At 46.1% G+C, this 22790-nt stretch overlaps 14 protein-coding genes across 14 annotated transcripts; 7 read left to right on the top strand and 7 right to left on the bottom strand.

The window, feature by feature from the left end:
* Positions 1-1195: 1195 nt before the first annotated feature.
* N7483_002462 (uncharacterized protein) lies at positions 1196-1537 on the top strand (the record flags this gene model as incomplete). Its single annotated transcript, XM_057085899.1, has 1 exon — positions 1196-1537. The coding sequence occupies one exon, from the start codon at positions 1196-1198 to the stop codon at positions 1535-1537; it is 342 nt and encodes a 113-aa protein (XP_056952048.1).
* Positions 1538-3598: 2061 nt separating this feature from the next.
* Positions 3599-4450, bottom strand: N7483_002461 (uncharacterized protein; the record flags this gene model as incomplete). Its single annotated transcript, XM_057085898.1, has 1 exon — positions 3599-4450. The coding sequence occupies one exon, from the start codon at positions 4448-4450 to the stop codon at positions 3599-3601; it is 852 nt and encodes a 283-aa protein (XP_056952047.1).
* Positions 4451-5234: 784 nt separating this feature from the next.
* On the top strand, positions 5235-5669 carry N7483_002460 (uncharacterized protein; the record flags this gene model as incomplete). Its single annotated transcript, XM_057085897.1, has 2 exons — positions 5235-5483; positions 5532-5669. The coding sequence occupies 2 exons, from the start codon at positions 5235-5237 to the stop codon at positions 5667-5669; spliced, it is 387 nt and encodes a 128-aa protein (XP_056952046.1).
* A 355-nt stretch (positions 5670-6024) lies between these two features.
* On the bottom strand, positions 6025-6669 carry N7483_002459 (uncharacterized protein; the record flags this gene model as incomplete). The annotated part of the gene is made up of 2 exons (XM_057085896.1): positions 6025-6602; positions 6651-6669. The coding sequence occupies 2 exons, from the start codon at positions 6667-6669 to the stop codon at positions 6025-6027; spliced, it is 597 nt and encodes a 198-aa protein (XP_056952045.1).
* Positions 6670-7642: 973 nt separating this feature from the next.
* On the top strand, positions 7643-8119 carry N7483_002458 (ankyrin repeat domain-containing protein; the record flags this gene model as incomplete). The annotated part of the gene is made up of 1 exon (XM_057085895.1): positions 7643-8119. One exon carries the CDS (start codon positions 7643-7645, stop codon positions 8117-8119), a length of 477 nt encoding a protein of 158 aa, XP_056952044.1.
* Positions 8120-10094: 1975 nt separating this feature from the next.
* Positions 10095-10496, top strand: N7483_002457 (uncharacterized protein; the record flags this gene model as incomplete). The annotated part of the gene is made up of 1 exon (XM_057085894.1): positions 10095-10496. The coding sequence occupies one exon, from the start codon at positions 10095-10097 to the stop codon at positions 10494-10496; it is 402 nt and encodes a 133-aa protein (XP_056952043.1).
* A 183-nt stretch (positions 10497-10679) lies between these two features.
* On the top strand, positions 10680-11090 carry N7483_002456 (uncharacterized protein; the record flags this gene model as incomplete). The annotated part of the gene is made up of 1 exon (XM_057085893.1): positions 10680-11090. One exon carries the CDS (start codon positions 10680-10682, stop codon positions 11088-11090), a length of 411 nt encoding a protein of 136 aa, XP_056952042.1.
* A 900-nt stretch (positions 11091-11990) lies between these two features.
* Positions 11991-12398, bottom strand: N7483_002455 (uncharacterized protein; the record flags this gene model as incomplete). The annotated part of the gene is made up of 2 exons (XM_057085892.1): positions 11991-12196; positions 12311-12398. 2 exons carry the CDS (start codon positions 12396-12398, stop codon positions 11991-11993), a joined length of 294 nt encoding a protein of 97 aa, XP_056952041.1.
* Positions 12399-14203: 1805 nt separating this feature from the next.
* Positions 14204-15740, top strand: N7483_002454 (uncharacterized protein; the record flags this gene model as incomplete). The annotated part of the gene is made up of 4 exons (XM_057085891.1): positions 14204-14208; positions 14249-14414; positions 14461-15347; positions 15392-15740. 4 exons carry the CDS (start codon positions 14204-14206, stop codon positions 15738-15740), a joined length of 1407 nt encoding a protein of 468 aa, XP_056952040.1.
* A 102-nt stretch (positions 15741-15842) lies between these two features.
* Positions 15843-16949, bottom strand: N7483_002453 (uncharacterized protein; the record flags this gene model as incomplete). Its single annotated transcript, XM_057085890.1, has 1 exon — positions 15843-16949. The coding sequence occupies one exon, from the start codon at positions 16947-16949 to the stop codon at positions 15843-15845; it is 1107 nt and encodes a 368-aa protein (XP_056952039.1).
* A 69-nt stretch (positions 16950-17018) lies between these two features.
* N7483_002452 (uncharacterized protein) lies at positions 17019-17438 on the bottom strand (the record flags this gene model as incomplete). Its single annotated transcript, XM_057085889.1, has 1 exon — positions 17019-17438. The coding sequence occupies one exon, from the start codon at positions 17436-17438 to the stop codon at positions 17019-17021; it is 420 nt and encodes a 139-aa protein (XP_056952038.1).
* A 270-nt stretch (positions 17439-17708) lies between these two features.
* On the bottom strand, positions 17709-18428 carry N7483_002451 (uncharacterized protein; the record flags this gene model as incomplete). The annotated part of the gene is made up of 1 exon (XM_057085888.1): positions 17709-18428. One exon carries the CDS (start codon positions 18426-18428, stop codon positions 17709-17711), a length of 720 nt encoding a protein of 239 aa, XP_056952037.1.
* Positions 18429-19279: 851 nt separating this feature from the next.
* On the bottom strand, positions 19280-21718 carry N7483_002450 (fungal specific transcription factor domain-containing protein; the record flags this gene model as incomplete). The annotated part of the gene is made up of 8 exons (XM_057085887.1): positions 19280-19508; positions 19565-19708; positions 19763-19934; positions 19992-20179; positions 20234-20314; positions 20375-21358; positions 21421-21441; positions 21597-21718. 8 exons carry the CDS (start codon positions 21716-21718, stop codon positions 19280-19282), a joined length of 1941 nt encoding a protein of 646 aa, XP_056952036.1.
* Positions 21719-22553: 835 nt separating this feature from the next.
* N7483_002449 (uncharacterized protein) lies at positions 22554-22789 on the top strand (the record flags this gene model as incomplete). The annotated part of the gene is made up of 2 exons (XM_057085886.1): positions 22554-22761; positions 22782-22789. The coding sequence occupies 2 exons, from the start codon at positions 22554-22556 to the stop codon at positions 22787-22789; spliced, it is 216 nt and encodes a 71-aa protein (XP_056952035.1).
* Position 22790: the final 1 nt, after the last annotated feature.

Genomic DNA, 22790 nt, shown 5'->3' with positions numbered 1-22790 from the left:
GGAACTTGCTTTCCAAGGCCGCTCGACATTCTAATTTCTGTGCCGCCCATTGAAATGACCAAAAAAATTGAGATTGAGGGATGAATAATCATGTGCCAGAATGACGACCGAGGAAACGCTTGATTGGCAAGAGGCGGTCGGGGGAGAAATGTTGTATTAGTTGTCGAATCATGTGATTTGAGCTGGCAACTAATGGGACTTTCGAAAATAAGACATTATCAACGGTACTCCGGGAAAATGAGCCACGTGACTTTTATCGGTCGCTACTATGCATGTTAGGTAGAGCCGAACCCGCAGGCAGTCCGCTGAATGCCAGGGGGTCTACGACTGCTTCCAGGAACCCGGCCCCTGACCATGAGGGTCTCACGTATCTTTTCATGAAGAGAGCGTCTTCCTGATGAACCATCAATATGAAAGAAAGCTAAAGTCGACTCTAGATACGAGACTTAGCGCGAGGAAGCAAAAGAAGACAGCTTCCTCGCGTTCAGGGGAACCCAGATCCGCTATGTGGGTCCACTTCCTCCACTAGTCGTATACACTCCATGTCAGTCCTGACACTAACAGGGTGCTGCAATGCTGATTTCCTGCGTGGTTGGACCGACTGGTGAGATTGGGGCCGAGAAGGGGAAAGGTGCGGGCTTAGACCAAATCAGCCGTTTTGCTCCTGGGAGCGTGTCCGCACTCGTAAATCAAGACATAAGATGAGCCAGATACTTACTTGCAGCACACATTGTTAGTACTCCGTAGCCCGATGAGTCCTAGGATCTATATGAGTACTACGACTTTGTTCAGCATCTGGATTCGCAGTGGCATCTGATTGGAGATGTCTCCAACATTTACCGGCTAAGCTCAATGATTGATCAAAACCATTATCTAAAAACTTTGGGGTCTAATTGGCAATGACGGAGATCCTGGGAGCCCGAAAGGTCCCTCACCGCGGAAGCCTATAGTCAGAAGCAGCTAACCGACGCAGGCCATTATAAATAGTCGTTTAACTTCTGATATTTTCTCGATGGAACCATTGTTCAATCTTCATTCTAGCAGACTGTCTTCAAAATGACTTCGTCCGACCCTTCTCGTTCGATGTGGGTATCGTTCCTTGTATCCGAGCTCAGCTAACTTTGCCAGTTCAATCCAAGATTTAATTTTATCGGACATGCCAAGCAGCAGTACAGCACGGCTTCCAACTGGTACAATGTGCTCCCTTCATTCTGTGTCTCACCCCGAAGATCCGGAACCGAAAGACAACGGGCAAAGTGCGATACCCGTCGAATTTGACTCATCTGGCTCAAACTTTGCGGCGAAAAAGCGGCGACAGAACATGAGGGCCGCGCGGGATTATCGACGTCGCATCCAAAGAATTGCAGAACTCGAAAGCTACATCAGCTCTTCTGCGGACGAGATCAACAAGTTGGAGCTGCTAGTTGGTTGCCTACGGGATCAGTTGCTCAGTATCACTCCTATTGTTGATTTTGTCCGCAGGAGGCAATTTGAGAATGCCTATGCCGGCCTTGTCAACTTGCCACAGGTAATTTAGCTTCCCAGAAACATTTTGACGATTCAGTTCACTGAGACCCTGGTAGCCATCCATACTGAGCCAAGATCTCCTCCGCAATATCGAACTGTTCACTGCTTTCTGTGGATCCCACATAGAGAGTTCAGCGCAGCACAGCCCATATATGGACTTCGCCGTTGAATACCATGATGGGAGAGAAGGCAGGGTGCGGTGGGCAGTGACACAGGTACTGAGAATGGAGACTCTACAGATACGTGACTATGCCAAAGCTTGCGATCATATTAAGGAGGCGAAGGTATTGGTCCCAAAAGCAGAGTGGAAGTACTATTTTGAAACTCTGGGTATCCACAAAGACGCCACCATGTGTGTGGAGCTACTGCAAAGCCCCTAACTTAGAGCGAACCACATATCAAGGTATTGTCGCAATGAATTTGGACTCCTGAGATTAAGTTATCAAGCGGGCCGCACAAATTCACGAGGTTCCTGTTTGGAGATCCCTTGGTGCATTATGACTATCTTGTACTTATTTGATGACTTGAGCCGACTCTGAAATCTTGATTTATTATCTTCTTCCGTTTCGCGCGGCCAGCTTACAGCTTCCGCCAAAGCTGCCGGTCGCAGTTCACCCCTAGAAGAGCGTCTCATCTTGAGTACAGTACAGGAAAATATTAAACTTTTTCAGCACGCTGAGCAGCTTAGGGCCACAGACTATCAATTTACCTCAGATACAGTTAAAGTCGATGGCGAAGACAGCTTCCACCCTTCTGATCGCTTTTCATTTCTCGGGCCCCACTGCCAAATTGCCATGAGATTAACACGCTTGGTGAAACCCGACCCACTTAGCGCAGTTAGGTTCCCTGAGCGCTAGGGGAAAGAGAGCTTCCTCGGGATGTCTTGTACATATCCAGAGTCGAGTCTAGTTTTCGGCAACCCATCTAAAAGACACAATGGCCAATTACGGGCGTGTGAGGCCGTTCAATGCTAGGTCATCTCATTTATTTCTGTTTATAGGAAGAAGGTTTTGGTGCATGGACTTCACCAATCGTTGACATCCGTTGCCAAGGTTCGCAAAGCTGGGCATGACCATCAACTGAGCATGGCCCACATCGGTGACTCTACGTTATCAACAACGAACCCCAAGTGGCGAAGCAACGTGAGTCGTCAACAGATAGACGGTGGTCTACATTTAACATGCTTGCACACATTCTCAAGGAGCCACATCAACGACATTTTCCCCCACAACCAGGGCGCTTTCAGTTGCGTAGATCGACGGTAGCATGCAATAAACAGTTTTATCAACTCCAAGATTGAAGTGGTCTATCAATACACACACACACACACACACAATTCATTAACGCCCGGCGGCTCAGCCGAAAGGGCAACTATCACTTATCTAATGTACATGTCCAAAATATATGCTGTGTCTCCTTGGTCTATCAATACAGGGTTGCTCGAAATCAGCTTCATCACTCTGTTTTCTTCGAAATTCTTCAAAGTCTTGGCCTGACCCATATATTTCTCAAAAGGGTCTAGTTCAGTAATGATTCTCAAATTAGAAGCCAGTCAAGGCAGGCTGCCACAGTCTAGACAAATCCGGTACTGTATGGCGTACATATATCTTCGAGTAGGGTTCAATTAAATAAATGAAAGAACATAGTGAAACTGATTTCGAGCAGCCCTGTATCTCATGATTGATACATGAAGGCTAGCGTAAATCAGATTATCTCACAATTACCTTCACGGTCTGGCAAATCAACAAGTATGGGCTTAGCAAACCAAGAAGAGATGTTTTGATGATTGGATCGGCGTTTCGACGAGAGCAAATAATTGAATTTAATGTAAAGAGAGAAAATTGAATATCGGAGCGAATGCGAAATATGAACAAGATGACCAAGCTCTCTCACTAGCTGATGATGCAAACAATCTATCCTTGGTATGTAATAAGTTGGGAAAAAACCAAAAAAATGCTCCAATGTCCCTCTTGGCCACATTTTTGTCAGGTGACCGATTAGTCACTAAATGGGAAATCTCCAACCAGTCGAGATGAATTTCCCCCTGCATATTTGGGTAGAAAGTGCGTAATCAATTCGGAACAGGATATGGCCACTGAATATCCAATGGCCACCCCTCTGGGGTGATTCGACCACGATAGCCAGTGTCAAACACAGGACTCGCTGGATCCAGAGTGGCCACGCACAAATTCCGGCCCCCACGTTTTCCGTGTGTCAAGTAGTGGGCGTTCAGATTGTCACGTCGTTGGAACTTTCGATAGCAATAAGGTACCCAGCAGGCATAGGGCTTTACTCTGAGATGAACCACAGAGTGTCGCTCGAGGGCTTTCCGGCGTTTGAAGCGGCTACGACAGCCCGTAAAAGTGCAAGCAAACGGTTTGTGGGGAATCCCATCATGAGTCAGCTCGTGCGTATTCCTTGAAGCACCTGACATGTTGCGGTCGTTATCAAGCGAGCTTTGAGTAACCGACGGGGATTCATAAACGCACACACTGGATCCCCATTGGTCTCGAGTATTGCATCCTTGAAAGATGCTGCAACAGTAAAGGCCTGAGCTGGAGCAGGCTCCGAATACCTGATGCATATGGCCGAAACACTCTGGAGGCAGATGAGGCGCGACCAGCCCTAGTGGTGGATGGCAGTGTGCACTCCAGTCTGGGCAGGGTACATGTAAGACGCCTAGTCTACCTTGTTCGCAGTCCCTGGAGAGCGGACAGCTCATGCTCCAAGAACAGTGACCATGTAGATTGCCTCTTTCGTCCGATGTTGGATATCTCCTAAGTGGAAATGTCTCCACGGCAGGAAAACTGAATTCGGTACCTTCCACCGATGCTGGACTAGCATTGTCGGTCAAAAGAGTATTTCGCTGCGTTAAGACATCCTTGTCCTCGCATGTCTTGTGAAGCGATGGCGTAACTGCCATTGTGAGTCCATGTTGAGACTGCGCTGAATTCAGAATTCGCTGCATATTTCATTTGAATTATGTCGAACGAGTGATGTCGATAAGTGATATAGACCCGCAGTAAGATAACTTTCGAAAGGAGTTGATAGCCGCAGCTTGATTGGAACAATGATTAGATGCGATTGATATAGCATATGACGGCCAGGAATTTGAGTTTCGAACAATTTAGGTCTGTATTTATGAGCAGACCGAGGGTTGTCTGTCCTAAGCGTCGTCGCTTGGGGATTCACACACAACCGCCAGTTGACTGCTGGGCGTAGTGGCGTGACTTTTCATGTTGAATCAGGGACGTTGATCCAGCGGGGAAAGAGCGCCATTCGTAGACTTCCATATAGGGGCATCAGAACGACCATCGGTGAAGCAGCTGTAGGTCTATTTTGAGGTGGAAGTGGCTTGTGTCAACACGCCGACATGATTCAACAGTGTTTGTTGAACCTCTACGCATCTCGGCTTCAAAAGACGTCCGTTTTGTCAAGACCAAAGGTTACCAATCAAAAAGTCCATAGCCCGGTACAGTATCAAACAATCACCATGGATCGTAAAGACTTGGGGATTTCAATGACGCAACGACTCCGTTCACGAAGAAATAATATTTAACCAGTACCCTTGCCAATCGAATTTGGCCTGTCCTAGCTCATACTGCAGTGTTGTGCTGCTTTGAAAATCGAACCCATCCTAGCCTCCTGGATTCACCTTTTGTCTTTTTTATCCTTGTCTCAGCATTTGCGTCGTGAGGCAGCTGAAGATGTCTATTCACCACGGAAACGAAGCATTTGAAGTACAGTCATGGTGCAGTGACTACGAAGGAACAGGATCCTTTCAGACACGGTCTACTGCCTCCACGGAAGCCGCCGGCGAGCTCTCAGAGACAAGTGAGGATCTTTGGTATGTGATGTCTGATGGAGAGCCATCCAGGAGCGCGAGCAGCGCGTCAGGTCTTTCTGGGACAAACCACCTTCCTAGTGTCGAACAAGATGGTTCCTATTCCAATGAGGTGATGACGCATAATAAAATGGACTGAGCTCAGCTAATCAAGTACTAGGTCGGTCGTAAATGGCCCGTTAACACTATAGCGAAGCGGCTGGTGAATGAGGATGGCCATCTTGTCGAGCAGTACCTGGTTCTCTGGTGCTCTTGGGAGAGACGTATGCCTGCAATGATACGATCCCAGCAAGAGTGACCGTTCCACCGATCAGTCATGTAATAAGACAATAGGACAATTGTCTTTTCCGCTCTCCATATGAGCCTCGGGAAAGGAAATGTTGAATTTCAGGAGTTTTCCGGGCTGTCATTATGGTGATGCTTCCATTCAAGCTACCCACTAGCAAGAATCTCAAATAGAGGATCGAAATATACAAATTCTCTATGACAAGTGGCGACAAAGCTCAAATAGTCTTGATTTATAGCAATATACATAAGTAGATTATATGCCTTTATATTGATCTCTAGGATAGAGGACTGGTAAGGAAATTTGCGTCTGCCATTGACGGAACAAACTGTACAGTAGGCGTGTACAACTGTCACGTAAAGTGAGCCTAAAGGTTATATACAAAATCCGAAGGATACAGAGAACGCGTAGTAGGCAATGCCGCCAAGGGAGATAGAGTGGACGAAACGGAGTACGGAAATGGCTCTAAGCGCGGCCACACGGATAACCGAAAGTGACAGCCCAGTATCACGCAAGTGGCATGAGAGACAGTGTCAAGTATCTCCTGTCGTATATGCTGAAACTTCCAGGACGCTGTTTCTATCCGAGGGATGAAGAACAGATGCTCGTCCACCACGCCTCTGGTAAATAGATCCAGCTGCGTAAGGCGAACTTCCAACCAGCCTATTTTCTCTGACAAGAAGGCTGAAATGTAGACGAAGATATCCTCGGACTTTGTCGAGAGAAGCAGTGGGCTCGGCCCCATCCACCGGAAAGCATGATTGCTTTTGGTGTTGGAGTAGAATAAGTATTCCACAATGGGATCTTGCGCACGATGTGCCATGGTCTTTTCCGCATGCGAGCTTTCGGGCTTGGTCTCGTCAAACTCTGTCGCAAGACACGAAGGCGGTGCTGGTAGATCAGACTCTTCCCAGATCTGGTGGAGATCCAGATCAAAATCATTTTCTAATACGTTGTCAGCAAAGGTAGCTTGCAGAGGCAGGCCATACGAACCATTCCAAACATATTCCATGGTGGTGCTAAGCTGCTGGCAATTCGATCTCAGAGCTTGCATAAGAAATAATTTACAAGAGAAGAGAACTTGCATAATTTGTATGAAGGTTAAAAAGTGATTTTTGTGGGTTATTCTTTTTTGGTTTCGTTCTCATGGTTCAACGTTCAGCCTCACCAAACATTAATGAATCACCGTCACTGAAAATAACTTCGGTGATCAATCAACACATTACACATTTTGCTTCTGGATTCTATCCCGAGACCGAACAAAATGGTGTGGCCGCCTAGCCCTCAGTTTCTCAAGGCATGCGTATGTAAAGACCCATCATCTGTGCCAGTTACCTCATAAGTGACGGTTTATTCAGTCCAGCCCGCACATTGCTATACCTCCCGACCTCACAAATCAGGCAGGAAACCAACATTGTAGCATTATAGCACCCTCGTAAGTATGTATCGGGCTCCTGAAAGTGCTAAGTAGCAAGGTCTGACTGTCATCTTTGTCTCTTGCCCTATTCAGATGCTGGATTCTAGCAAAGCATTTTGACAATGCCTGTGAACTATCTCCCAGGACCGGTGGCTTATCGCCGCATGGTACGATTCAAACGGAATCGTCCAACATATTGCTTATCATGATGAAGGGGTGAGCTGCTAGAATTTGGACCCCAATTCAACACATAGCCCATGAAGTTAGTGAGGAGCTTGAGTTTCCTCAGATTAAAGTGCTCCTGGGACCTACGTTGGTCTACTTTATATGCGGGTCAACGAAAACATATAAATGGAAGCTTCATTGCACTGTCCTCGTCCTTTTTAACCCGTTATAAAACTTCCACAAATATCTACATCGAATATGCTTCATCAACTCCCAGCCGCGCTGCTTTACCATATTTGTGCATATCTCGACAAGCCCTCCCTATTCAATCTATGCTTCTTCCATAGAAAAAACATATGCAGTTGTTACAACAGCACTTTGTCGTTGTCTTGGCTCTGTGAGAATGCCGCCACTCTACCGTGCTGTTTCACATCAGAGACTGGATATTGCAGAACGATTGATCCTTCAACATGGTGCGAGTGTAGACTCCGAGTACGGTGGAAAGTCAACTCTCCTTCTGGCTATTGAGCTGAGGTATCCACAAGCGGTGGCTTTGCTCCTCAAACACAAAGCACATGTTGGCTATTGCTGTGACTTCAGAGGCCGCGGTCTTCTTTCCGTTGCGACTGCCTATGATACTACGGTCGCCATAGTCAGGCAGCTACTCCAGCAAACGGATATCGATGTCAATGATCGCTGCTCCGCCGGCATGACAGCAGTCATGTATGCTATAGAGCACCGCCAGTATGCTATTCTTCAACTGCTATTATTGGATCCGCGAGTAGAGCTCAACGTGGAGAATAATGTTGGGCAAACCCCTCTGCATTTTGCTATTAGCAAAGAGGACTACTTGTCCGTTCAAATCCTGGTCCAGAACTAGCGGGTAAATGTGAACTACCCTAACTTCGGAGGCGACACCCCCCTATTGTTGGCTGCCCGGAAATTCAGTGATCATAACTCCACCAGACTCGTTGAGTCTCTCCTTCTCAATTCAGATCTCAACGTGAATTACCAGGACTTCAATGGTCGCACAGCTCTTTGGCATGCTGTAAGTGGTAGGAAAGAGAGATCATTGCGACTTCTTTTACAGTACGTCCCGAAACTGGTGCACCTACCTACACTCTTCGAATCTTTCTCGAACCCTAATGCCAAGACAGATACAATCTAGACCCGGAGTATTGATATTCCTGGAGACAGGAACAGCCTCCATAGCAAGGGTAGCCCAGTCTAGACCAGACAGTCATGACAGTGATAACACGCCCAATATACCTGGAGCCTGGAGGCAGAAATCATCATAAGCAGGGGAAGGCCACGTCAGCACTTCAGGCATATGCGGGGTATTCGTGTATTCAGGTGTATTCAGGTGTCAAATAGTGGTGTTCAGGGCATTCAGGGCAAATGGCCTGAACGGGCTGAAGAGTAGTATGGTGGGTGACCACATGCGGATCCTAACAGCCAGGATTTGCATGTGGTCACCAAAAGATACAGTATAAGGCAACCTATACATCATATAAAAGCTTAAATCTGGGCATTAAAAGGCTATACATCTAGACCAGAAATTCCATGAAAGTAGAGAGCATTGCAAGAGAATAGTCTTGTTAACTATTAATTAGTGACTTTTCCCAAGCTCTCAGAATCTTCGTCAACGTCCTCAGTCCTTGAACTCACCAATCGACAGTATCACTCCGGACCGAATTTCCAATCTTATATCATCAATTCCACCAGAAGCTCTCTACAAAACCAGCATATGTCACCGAAAGGATATACAATCATATCCATATTGTGATCAGCACGAGCAAACCGGCTGCAGTAAGGTAAATAATAACAAGATTTCAAATTTCGTGCTCATTCAGTCTCAGATCCCGCTCAAAGAAAAGTCAGATTTGAGATGTCTCTAATGAAGATTCAACATGAGTTTAGCAAGCTGCAACTAGAGAACCAGAATTTGATACGCATGATGCACGGATGCGCCAGAGACAAAGCTCTCATGCAGGCCCGCTTTGAGCAGATTATGCAGGAGAGAGATACTAAAGAGTTTCAGAACGATTTGCTCAAAAAGCGAGCCAGGGAGCTAGAGTTTAACATGTCAAATGAGATTGGAAGCGGGGGCAGCTGACAGACATGTCGTGTTTTTGGCATATGGCAAAAATGCGAGGGCTCCGATATAATCCAGATATTCGAAGCATTTGCTTCACGTGAAGTAGGTGTGTGTAGCGTGTGTTGTATATATATACAAGAGAATTCACTTTTTCCCGAGGGTTGTCCAGTGATGTCGATCATATACTCTTATCGATACATCTGACTAGCACTTGAAAAAAATGAGAACACAGAAATGCTTGTGGCGAGAAGTGTGATCAGCCCTGCAGCCCGGTATGCCCCTTCCCGAGTTTCAACCTCGACGGCAGCGAATACCTTCATTTTCATGTCAAGCTCGCACTTTCCGATGCAGTTTGCCAATTACAATTCAGGCCGATTTGAGCCGGGATTTCAGTATTGACCCGACTGGTGTTTGGACCAAAGCTCTTCGCGGAGAGCTTTGTAGAGAACTTTACCTGTGTAATAGTTAGCTGAATCGCTGAGATTATATGATCATCAATCATTTTCTCCCTCCTAGGTTCAGTTCTCCTGCAGCCTAGATCATCATCAGCTTGTTTATTTTTTTCATTTTGGTATTTTGGTGAGGCGTTCCTTCAGGCTCCCCACTCCGGGAATTCTTATCAGGACCGGATACATAATAGTCCGAAGCTTGCCACTGACTTCCTTCGATCTGTGCAGCGACACTTGGGCATCAACAATAATAACAACAACCAACAACTGGTCGATACCTCCAAGGGCCCATATCCTTCCATTTCGATATGTCTACATCTAAACTTACGATACGCAACTCAACTTCCCCGAGATCATCACCGCACCACGCCATGTATCCACACCGTACGAGCGCCCAGGGCTCACCCCTGGAAGCACGGCTCAATAAGCTGGAAGATAGGACAGAAAGGATAGAGCACTGTCTGGATCAGATCTTTCAGCAGCTTGATGAGGCGGAACAAACACGTCGTGCTGAGCGCGAAAATAGCAAGATTCGATCGTTATACCAACGGATTGTCTGGATGCCAGTCTACAATGCAGAGGGCCCTATGCAACTTGATCCTTTCTTCAAGGATATGCCAGCATTAAGATTCTACAACCTGCACAAGCACTGTATGGATTGGCTTCTTCTCTATCTTTCTCAGGTGCCATGTATTAACTGGTTACGATAGGTGAACAGATGATGTCGCTTATAAAGCACTTTGGTCTTACGGAACGCGTTGTCCTAGAGGTGGGCAGATTTTGGGCCATTTCGGATAGCAGCTCAGACTCTGCAGGGCCAGAAAAAAAATCCAAATTTCGACTATTCGGATCAGTCGTTGCGGAAAAACATTCAAGCTAGCCCTAGGGCCGTCATGGAGATTTTGAGCTCACATTTAGCCATTGACTGGGATCAGCTACAATCACATGTCAACAAGGTCGGTCAAACGGTGCATGGTGCAAAAGATACTGGTAAACGACCAGCTTCAAGGGAGCCTAATGAGCGGCCAAGACCAAGGCCAACGACACCCGAGTTGATCAAAAATGGCGAAATTTCTTATTCAGACCCTATGTCAACGATGTCGGCGAGATCAGCCGTGCTTGGATGGGACCCAAATCCTTCCTCTGATGGACCTCAGCTTCAGGATGAGAAAGCTCAAGTTCTGTATGGAGACGGCGAGGCACTAATCAGGAGCAGTCCGCCCATGCGTGACCAGCATCGACCACCGCCGTCAGCCCAACCACACTCAGGGTCTACGGAACCACTAACAGTGAATTCCCCATGACCATTGTTTATGAAACTTAGGAGATCAGCGAAGCTCTTTGCGTGCTGCTACTTCTTATTCGCTGCTTGTATGTAATTAATTCAATTCAAAAGGTTCCACTGTTGACGCATGAAATGAGTGGGTGATAGTAGTCTGTAAAATGCTCATTCGCGGACCTCAGGAAGTCCCTCTGGTCAGAAATGGCCCCCTTTTTTCGAGTCAGGTAATTCCTCTGTATCCACGTAATTCCACTTGGCAAATCTTGGAACTGTCCTCCCATTTCCAGGCCCCTCATAGTGGATGCATATCCAAAATATTACGACTCAAGATCGTGCATAAAGGAATGCTTCTCGCCCAGAAGTGAGCCAATCGCCATGAAGGCTCTCGTGTCGGGCTTGCCATTAGCTCCTGAGACCCCGTTACGTTATTCTTTGATAGCCAGATCAAGATTAATCAGAAACGATGGCCATGAAGGGTTATCCCTGTCCTTATTGATCAAGAGATTGTTGATAGAGATATCTTGATAGAGGATTTCTGCGCTTCTTAGAGACTGATGTCCAGTAATATATCCGTCTAAAGCCGCAAGCAAGGCCGCATGAGTGCTGACTTTCTAAATGAGCTTTCTGTAATCTTGCACGACGATACATCGATGGATTTGATTTGGTAATATGCTGCTGAATGCCTTCAGTGCATCTTTTAAAGACCGCATCGGATGCTGCCGCAAGGCCATCGATATTACCAAAAAATTGGATCAGAAACCAGAGAGTCCAACGTACAGAGACCCCAATTCTGATCTAAGAACTCTATACTTGGAAGAATTGGCGAAGCAACTCGTCTTGTGAATCCATGGTGTTTGCTACAGGGAGGACACAAGGGATCGTGGGGAGGAGTGGGCTCGGTGACTGCGTTATATACGCATTCCTAGGTATCGCTATCAGGCTTGCGCGCAACGACTGCATTTAATAAAGGCAATATATGGGCGAGATCGAACGTTTCGGAGGCAACCGCGGATATCAACTTTTGGAGATCATGTTGAAGAGTTCCATGACTTGTATTCGATGGAAGAAGTCGAGATGTCGAAACGTTTCGCAAGGCGAACAACAGATCAAGCAGGATGTTTTCGATGTCTGTTAGATCTTTAAATTAGATATGAAAATACAAATGAGGATAATAGTGCTCCTTCCCTTCTTGCATGAGATGAATGAATGCGTCAGTTGTCGCAGATAGGCTTCTTGCGGCACAGATCGAGTCGAATGATGTGCTCCAGGCATCGAGTCCATGACCGATAATATGGGCTTTTATGATTTCGGCTCGATGATTAGCAGCCATGGTGTGCCTTGTGAATGCATGATGCTCGTGACTGAACGCACGAATTTGAAAAGGGCAGTGGACAAGGTAATGCGGCGCGATCGACACGACGCGCTTCGGAAATATGTTTTGCCGAAACGCCCGTCCTGCATGCATGTTGAAGCGGACGGCACACCGGACAAGACGGCTGCGATGTACCGACACCCCATCGAGGCAACATATCATTCTTCTTGGGCGGAAATCGCCGCCAGATGATCAGAACTGGACGCCGAACTTGAAAATAACACGAGCCTCAGTACGGTTTGTAACTGTAACGGGCCGACTCGACAACCCCTTTCTCCCGACTGAAATTCAATTGCTGGAAAAAAGGATGCTGGACACTTGAAGAAGCGCCTTCAAGCCAGTTCTACCACCAAACTTACCAACCCACGAGGATTCTTATGATATGAACAAATGAGAAGACATATACTAAGACTGCTTTATATATGACATCTAAGGAGACGCGGCATATATTTTTGAACATTTACATTAGATCCGTGATATTTGTCCTTTCGGCCTAGCTGCCGCGCGTTAATGAATTTTGTATGTGTGTGTGTACGCTGCACATGAGCTCCCTAAAACCTTGACAGCGCCAATACACATTACGCGAAGTATCATGACCCACAGTGTGAAACTGAATCAAATACTGGGTAGCGTATATTTCGCACTTAATATGGTCTTTGTCACTCCTTCTAGGCGAGGATTAGAAACTCCCAAAGATACCAGGAACCCATGATTGACGCCAATCAAGGTTCCGATTTCTTCAACAGCATTTGAACAGCCATTGTCACGATCAGCCGACGAACGCAGATCCAGTGCAGATGTTGCCACTTTACCAATCCCATCCAAAATAATCTCTGTGATTTCGGGGTGATTGAGTTTGAGTGTTTTTGCCTTTTCAACTTGTATAGAAGTAGATTGCGACTCTCGAGTGTCGACGTGTAGAAGATGTAATTTCGGAAATTTGGTAGGACGAGTGACAGATGGTGACCCGAATCATTTCTCTGGAACATCACAGGCCTTCCACCTATCGAAACAGTATTATCAACTCCACTAGGATCTCTGTATACGCATAATTCGCCCACAAATACCCAGCGATTGATATGCTCAATCTGTGCCACCTCCTTGTAAGGCTGATAGGGATAAGGTCCGGCAAGAACATGAATTTGGAGCAATGCAGTGCTCAAACAGACATAGATACTGGCACTACTCCCAAGTCCGGCACCAATGGGAATGCGGCGGCGGCGGCAGCCTTAATCGGAAGGGAGCAGATCCAGCCAATCTGGAAAGCCATCGCGTGGAGGGCAGGCGATGTGGGTCTAGAGTAGTTGAGTCCGAAGATGAAGTTCTAATAGCGAATATAAAAAAAAATATAGATTTTGGTCGAAGCGGATGATGGACCTCCCCATTTTGAATAAGTATAAGTCCCGTCACAGCCAAGTCACCAGCAAGGTCGCTCAGCCCCAGCTGAGGGTAATGAATAGGCGGAGAAGACAAATCGACGTGCAGGCTCGTGGACGAATGTCAATTTGTCATTTTCCATAAATTGATAGCGAATATGATTCGCTCATCGGCTTGATTGAATTTCAAGCATATTGTGGAGTTTAGGTGGCATGATGAGTGGTTGAAGAGCGGATGCAACCCTTTTTCTAGTGAATGTATGAATAACCCCCGCTTATTTCTTGCTTCTACGGATTAACTAATATACCGGCGTTCTCCAGTCCGGTAGCAACCAACCATTTAAGATCCTGCACTCACCAACTCCATCACACTTTTGAGTATAAACAATGAGGTAAGTCCTTTACTATTTTTGGTATACAGGACGCCAACAGATTTAGCTCTATAGATTTACTCAAAAAATACCGGCGGCCATTTCCATCTGGAATAGTGGCAACAACGTTGTCGTCGACCCATCCAATTGCTCCCAACAATACTGCTTTGAAGGGCTCACCACCTGTCGACGGCATGAAAGACTGGCTATTGAAACTTGGGTATCAAGTATGTCCCTTTGTCATAATTGATGGTCATAGCTTATAAAAAACAGGCGGAACAACTCAATCAGCTGAACGTCATTCACGTGGCCGGAACGAAAGGAAAAGGCAGTACATGTGCGCTTGTTGATTGCTTCCTACGCCAAAACGCGAACAGAAGTGGAGTCCGCAGGAAGATTGGTCTTTATACATCACCAAGTCTGAGACCGAATAATAGAATCCGAATCGATTCTCAAGCGATCTCAGATGCGATTTTGACCAAACGCATCGTTGAAGTAGAACAGGGCCTCTCTCTTGGCACAAATCATTCCAGTCCTGACTCAAGGAAACCCGGATTTCTCCAGATGATGGCTGTGGTAGCTTTTCATCATTTCATTCAAGAAGGCGTTGATGTTGTCATATGTGAAGCGCATCATGGCGGGCAATTCGATGCGACCAACTTCATTGAACGTCCCATAATCACTGCCATAACCAGGATCGGTATGGATCATGTCGATAATCTAGGAGGATCTATTCAAAACATTGCCTGGCACAAGGGTGGCATATTCAAAGAGAATGTCTCCGCGTTTTCTGCTCCACAAGTATCTGAAGCAGAGCATGAGTTAAGGCACCGTGCAGAAGAGTTAAAAGCGCCCCTTCACTTGATCAGTAATATCACAGCCACACTCTCTCAATTCATCAGTGATGATACTTTGAAAAGGATACCTCTTGAGCAACGAGAAAATTTCGCTTTGGCTGCGCAAATCACTTATGCATTCCTCCAGAGGAAGGGCCACTCACTTAACGAGGATGACATTAATGCCGGGATTGATCAGTACAGCTGGTCTGGACGGTTCAGCGTCATCAATTTTGCATGCTCTACTTGGTATTTGGATGGAGCACACAACGAAACCAGCATAGAGCTTGCGGCAAAGTGGTATGAACGTCTCTCAAACAAAAAGTAAGTTCCTATCAAGCGATTTGACTGTAACTACTTTAACACAGTGCTAGTGGTCCTCGAGTCCTTGTTTTTGCTCACTTTTCACCATCTCGAACCCGTGACTGGAAAGGAATACTTGAAAAACTAGGAAGTTTTTTGGGGCCTATCCAGCATGCTGTTTTTGTGCAAAAAATCGAAGCCGATGCTCGTTTCAGCATTACAAATGAACGACTGGATGATTATGCCGAAGTTTGGAGACAGAGACAGCAATGGCCTTCAAGCTTAATCTACAAGGAGGCAAATGTTCGCGATGCCATCGATAGGACCAAAAACATTGGTTCAGGAGCCCAGGTTTTGGCCATAGGAAGTTTGTACTTGGTAGAAGCTCTGCTTGAACAATTAAACGCGTCGTAATATAGGAAATAATACCTATGTTTATAGCAGATAATACACGCTCAATTACCCCGTAGGCCTATTGCGTCGTTGCCAGATTTGCGATTTTTGTTATATATGTGCCTACACTGCAATAGCTGGTCTTCCTGCCTCCTCGGCAAGCATATTGAGTTGATCAAGCCAAGCGGTACCCTGCCCGAGAAAATGATAACCCCGTCCGTGTTCCTTAAAAAGATTCCTCGCAGCATTCTCCCTCATTTTGGCTTCTGAAGTGCGACCAAGTCTGTGCAGGATTTCACATTGGGCGTATTGCGTCACCATCTCTGCGTGACCAATCTGAGAGAAACAGTTTCGAGCCGCTTCCAAAGCTCTATTCCAATGGCACAGGGATCCTTCCCAGTCGGATTTTAGAAGGTAAATCATACCGAGGCTAGCCTGAGCGACATAGTAGTTGTGTTTTGTGATGAGACTTTGTTTTGTTGTCCATCGGATACTTGTGAAGAAACGCTCAGATTTTTCTAACGAACCAGCATCTGAATGCTTGTCCAACAGATATTTCATTAAGCAACTTCCGGCTAGAGCCAGTGTCAGCCTCCTCCCGCTTCCTGATTGGCCATTCTCTCGTTTCCGAAGCTCGTTATATTCGTATTCTAGGGCTTCTACTGCTTTTGACGGGTGACCCTCTTCGCAAAGGGTCTCAAAGTAGTGGATCGTGATCATGTTAACTGCCCGGTATCGGAAAGCTTGCATATGGCCCACAAGAAGACTCTTCGCGAGAGCAAACTCTCCCTGAAACCTTAGAAGTTTAGCCCGAAGGAAGTCAATGTCAAGTTGCACAGATCTTTCCAAATCGGAAATTGGGTTGGATGCGCAGAATTGATCAAGTGTCTGGTTTACCACTTCGGTTGACACCCTTTTTTCAATTTGCAACCTCGCTCGGAGGACGACCAGTCTACCAAAATCGGCATTGGATCGGTTATCGACTCGGCATATCTTGATGTCCTCGGTACTTGGCATAGATTCGAGATTGTATAAGCGGGCGATGGCGGCTTCGCGGAGTTGTATACGACATTTGATGACCCTCGAATCCAACTCATTGGCGAAGACTTTTGCATATTCTACAGCTACCAGTTTCCATGGCTTGTCACCGAAATTTGAGGCGGAGAGGCAAGCGTCAACAGCAAGTGTCAAGATCGAAGGATCCAGTGAGGGTGAATCGGTCTCAATCATATAAGATAGAGCACGACTGAGAGTTGGAATAAGCGAAGCGCCAGATACTGTATAGCTAATTCTTGTCTGTCAGCAATATTCATTTGCTTGAAAGTCTCGAGCGTACTCAACGGGTGACAGCTGGGCATCCTTGGGGTAGGCGTGAAGTACGGCATTGATGGCTAAAAGTTTCCATTCGTTTCTCTCATCATCACTGCTGAAGCTGGATAGAAGCCGGGGTACCTCAGGATGAATCATTATTGTGTCGCCGCCGTTGTTTGGTAAAGGTATGACGAGCCCAAATTCTATGAGAAGACGAAGTATTCGCTCATGGTCTTCTGGAGCGCCTGTCCCAGGGCAAAGCGGCTGTCCATCGGAACCCCAGATAAGACTGTTATGGGCACGTTCAAAAAAATTTGCCGGGAGACCATTACCGATACATGAGAAAATACCCAAAAGCTGTATTGCATTCTGGTCAAGATGACCAGTTTGAAGTGAGCCAAGATGCATCGAGGTTAGAAATCCTGGTGAGCAATTCATTTCCAAGAGACTCGAAACTCCCGGAGGCATACTTTTTCGTCGATGGAAAATATTAGTCGTCAAATTATTGAGACCTGCAGTGAAAGCACAATCTGGAGCTCGCTTTCTTTTCAAAGGCGATGTTTCAGCAGCCGTTACCGACGCTGATATTGAGGATTGATATCAGTTTAAGAGTCAAAGCTATACATGGAGAAAGACAGACCTAGCACGTTTCTCTGGCTGCACAATGCAGATGAATTCTCAAGCGAAACCGTCTGCACATCCCCTCCATATATGAGATCCGGGGTTGCGCTTTCTGTGGTCGTCGTCGTGTGAACTTGGCCCGGATCGGTCAATTTCGACGAGGTCCGCCCTTGAAAAGGTCAATTGAATCTCTGTTGATATGATCTTGGGAGAGTTACCGTATCGAATATGAGCGACCTGTTCCTGAAGAGCCGGGCATAAAAGTCGATCCCGTACTTCCGAAACATATTGAACCAACTTGGAAAGTCCATTCACACCCAATTTCCGAAACATCTTCTTGGACAACGAGTGGACCACCAGAAAGACATGTGCCAGGCTCGTGTATTCAGCTATCAGCCGTAATGTATTCCAATATGCGGATTCATGATATCTATTTGTCCCCTGGCACGTATTTGTCGGGTGCATTATCTCTTGAACGATTGAAATGAAATTCTTCTCCTCTTTTGAATTTGGAAGGATGCCGAAAGATCCCAGCCCATCGTCATTGATCTTCTTCGCGTTGCTCAAAAGGCGAGCTGAGCATGCCTGTAATGCGTCGTTGGGTCTCTCCTTTTGATCCGCACTCAGAAGTTCCCACTCGATTGAGTGAGTAAACGCCTTGGAGAGGGTGAGTAATCGCTCAAGGCTGCTTTGATTTCGGCTTTGGAGGCAACCGAATCCTTGCTGCCAATAGAAACTCTCACCGTCGACTTGAATCAAGATCTGCACACCTGTCATTGTTTAGTATATATGCAGTTATACACCCAAGCTGCAACTCTTTACACTTCTCCGGCCAATAAGAATAGGCCTTAAGAAAAGAGGAGATAATGGAGAGCAGGTGGAAAGGATAGAGGGGTGCACGACAAGGAGAGGGGTGCAGGACAAGGAGAGGGGTGCACGACAAGGAGAGGGGTGCACGACAAGGAGAGGGGTGCAGGACAAGGAGAGGGGTGCAGGACAAGGAGAGGGGTGCAGGACAAGGAGAGGGGTGTGCACGACAAGGGAGTTGATTTCTTGGCCCAGCTACTTTGGGTATTCGAATCACACTAGACCCAATCAGCCCATTTTGTTCGTCTGTTTTGGACACTTCAATAATACACGTTCTGGTAATTACCGTTTGTAGAGGGGAGCGATCTCCCATACGTATCATACCCACCAATACATACCGTATTTCTTTTTCTTATGTCACGTTATGGCACTATTCGTACAAGATTGCAGGTCTCAAATGCTTTCGAGTACGTACTCCCTGACATCTCTGATTGTATTCCTAAGGTCAATCCCGGCGTCTACGACGGTAGAATTGTCAGTGGGATTTCGGTCTATTGAAGCTGGATCAACCTGTGCACCTCTAAGAACAGCGTTGCCCTCTCCACTATGAACCGTTCCATTTCTAGGACGCGGCCCGATTGGCTCAATCCAACATTATACATAGAAGTACCCATAGATAAAAGTAAGAATAAACATATAAAAATACCGAACAGAGGCTCTAAGAATAGAGATAACTTAGGAACAGATGAAGATTTCACATAAAACCAAAACGAGGCAAAGAGCGGTCAACAAAGAAAAAAAGAACTGATATAAGAATAGAATCATTCTGGGTTAAACGGGCCAAACATCGAGGGGGCCTTGGGACTAAAAATCCTCTCATGAATTTCTGTCAAGATTCGAGCGTCCGCTCGAAGGGTTGGGGATATGTTCTTGCTACGTAGGAGAAACCTGATTGTACGGCGAAGTAGATGATCAAGAGTAGTGCGCGGAATAAGGTGAGAAAGAAAGGACATATAGGTCGCTGAAAGGATCAGCATGTTACCAAATTGCCTAGATTTGGATTAGCTTATCATTCCAACATCTCTTTCCCTGCAAGGAAGACTTACGCATGGGAAGTACTGAAAATATCAGGGACAATGAGTTGGTCGTCAATTCCATCAAAGGCTTGGATACTCAATATCGCCGAATTAACACAGGCCTCGCAAGCATGATACAGCGCCAAAGGTAAATCACTTAGTTTCATGCTTGCGCTTTTTGCGCTCAAGTTCAAAGTTTGACACAAAATGGGTCGATAAATAAGATACCGAGCTCTGTAGTATTTACCTCTCATACAAGCATCTTTGATTTCATTTGCAGGAGGGTCGCAGTCTGCCCAGATAATAATACCAGAAAGACTCGTGCGCCAAGCCTCAAGGCCCTCGCTCAGGATGTTTGGTATTCTTAACCAGTTGCTTTGACTCCTATCCTGTGCTGGTTCTTTAAGATATAATCAGTAAAGAAGATCAAAATTTAGTAAATAGGAACTATACTGACCTCCAACCTTGTACAGTTCAGCAAAAATATTGTTGAGCAATTTGCAAAGATAGATTTGCGTAGAGTGGATTCTCATCATTCGATCATCGGCAGAGGATGCAAGGGTGAAAATTCCCTTTGGTGTTGGTATTCTGCTATCAATCTGCAGGAGCCCACTTGCTGGGATATCGAGCTCTGCTAGAATATCACTATACAAACATTAATGGTTAATCAAGTAAATGATAATTAGTATGAAGACCAACCACTCAAGCTGCAGAGCTGTCCAATAGGCAAAGCTATACATGTCCTTTTTGCGACCCTCTTCCATCCTTTGGTATCGTGACCTAGATAACAATATTCACTATTAGTTTAGACGAGTAAAAGAATTCCACAGTGAGACATACTGGCGCACAAGGATTTGGCACTCCCGAGCTGCCTGGTGAATCCAACTGTGACTTTGGAATGGATGGGCCAATTGACCACTATAGAGCGCTGCAAGCAAGCACGTTTGAACATGACATAACTCGGCCCCCCCTTGAAAATAGCCCAGGATTGCTGTGGCATGTCCGTATAACTTCAAACCAGGGAAAGCTTTATATTTGTTGGAATTCGAGTGAGTAGGATGGCTGGGGGATGGCAACTTGCAGATTTTGGGGATGTATTGCTGCCGGTAATCAGGTTCTTTTTCTGTATCCACATCTGAGAGAGTTGGACCTGTTTCACATATTGCCCCAAGGGCAAGTAACATGAGTATGCGAGCGTTCTCGACGGTCGTACCGACTTGCAATAGCTGCTTTTGCTGGGGGGCATTCAAGTGCTCCACCAGAGACCGCGTACAGTAAGACTTAATGAAATCATCAAGCTGGATTGAGACTTCCTGCTTATCAAGGAAGGGATGCAGTTCATGTATTCGGTCAAGATAGATTTCGAAATATCTCCGAGCCGTCCCTTCATCGAGATTCAAGTAGCCAGAGCCGGTTTCATGGCTACCCAATGACGCGTTTCCCGAAAAACAGTTCTCGCCTTTTCTGAAAAGACAAATTGGGCCTCTCTCTTCTTCCAGTGTCATTGCGTAATCTTCATCGTACTGAGAACCAAGTAGCTCTTGAACTGCAGGCAACTTCAAGAGCTTATGCGCTGCGGCCTCGTGCTCAATTGAAATAGATCCCTTCCAATGCATTTCTTTCACGCCTACTTTAAAGCAAGCTTGCTGTATACAGGCTTCGTGGATCTCAGTCACTAGGCCAGTCAGGTATGAAATCTGCGTAGAGAACCCCGTTGCTTCAAGGTCAGCATTGATATTTTCGTTCATGGTAATCAGCTCTTTAATCCGAGATAAGGTCTTGCTATGTTGAGCATCGATTGCATCCAACACAGGCTGCAGTCTCCTACAAAATCCATTGGTATTAGTCATTGACTGAGTGCGTTGAAACCCTCGGGAATAACAAACCTGGGAGGTTCCGGAAGCTCCCTGTAAACACATTCCTCACCTCGTTCAACGCATGAGGTGCACTTCGGCTGTTCTTCATCACATTTGATTTTCCTTTTTCGACAATGCTGGCATGCCTAATCACTCAAGTCAGCGAGAGTAAGAAGGATTAAAGTCCTGCTCAGGATAGTACTAACCCTCTGTGCTCGACGGAAAAGAGAATATGCAGAGGAATATGAACAAGCCCTTTTCCAATCTGCGCAAAAGCCACATTTTGGCTTTGCTGTATCACATCGGTACTCGAGTAGTCGACATGCATCACATGACTCAATTGACTTCTACAAGTTCACATCTGTGAGCAGTGGGTATGAATTCTGGCCAAAACAATACTAACAGCATCTTGAATTGCCTGACTTTCAGTGGTCCGAGTCCTAACATCAAATTCCCGAGCTCCGGCAGCTTGGATATATCCCGGTTGAGATTGCACATTGTACACAGGTCCACCAACGCTATGCTGGTAGTAGTTTGTTGCGTGTTCATTGAAGGATAGATTGTTTAGGTCCATTTCAATTTCAGGCAACGAACTTGGAGAAATAGAGAAGGAGAGAAAAAGAGCAGAAACTCAAAACTCGAATATTTAAATACTAGTACATGCAAACTGGATTGAATAGCTTGAGACTACTTTGGATAAGTACAGCGGTGTATTGATGAATATCCCTCGGAACCACGCATTTTTGGAACAAGGCCCGATTGGCTCAACCTATGATTACCCTGTATTTCAACCTACCATGTCACAAACCTAGGTGGGGCGATTGGCCATCATTAATCAATGGGCCTGATGCCCTGGGCACGGACCCCTTAATAATACCGCCCTCTGTCATGCAGCATACGTGCACCAGGGATTGGGCCCGTTCATTTGTCCCGATCCTCCACCCCACTTGATTTTGTGACATGGTAGGTTGAAATACAGGGTACTAGAACACACTAACTAGCTTTGGCGTTGTGGCTGGAGAAACAACCGAGTAGTTGTGTTAGTTTTGGGAAGCACTGTATTCGCATCGGCGTTCTGCACAAACTAAACCGCTGACTGTCATTGCCACCACAGTGAAATCTATGCCGCATTCAATCGATTCAAAGGTGGTGTGATCGCGCACATGGAGCCTATTTCCAATCCCGATCTTGCCGCTGAAGTCGAGCACGACGCAATCTTCACTACTGAATACAAGCTTGAACAAATCCACAGATCTAAAATAATAACCCAAAAACCACAGGCCAAAGGAAAGGGAAGGCGCGAGGAATGCAAGAAAGAAGACTGGGAATGTGGACCTGGAGAGAAGGAAGAAAGACGATCGTATCTCACAAGTAAGTAAGTATGAAGATAGAATATTGAA

Source organism: Penicillium malachiteum (genome assembly GCF_028827825.1).
Source record: "Penicillium malachiteum strain IBT 17515 chromosome Unknown utg000001l:1.0-8184562.0:1.0-8186909.0, whole genome shotgun sequence".
NCBI lineage: Eukaryota > Fungi > Ascomycota > Eurotiomycetes > Eurotiales > Aspergillaceae > Penicillium > Penicillium malachiteum.
Note: the sequence above shows the minus strand (reverse complement) of the source record. Positions and strands in the feature narration are given on the sequence as shown.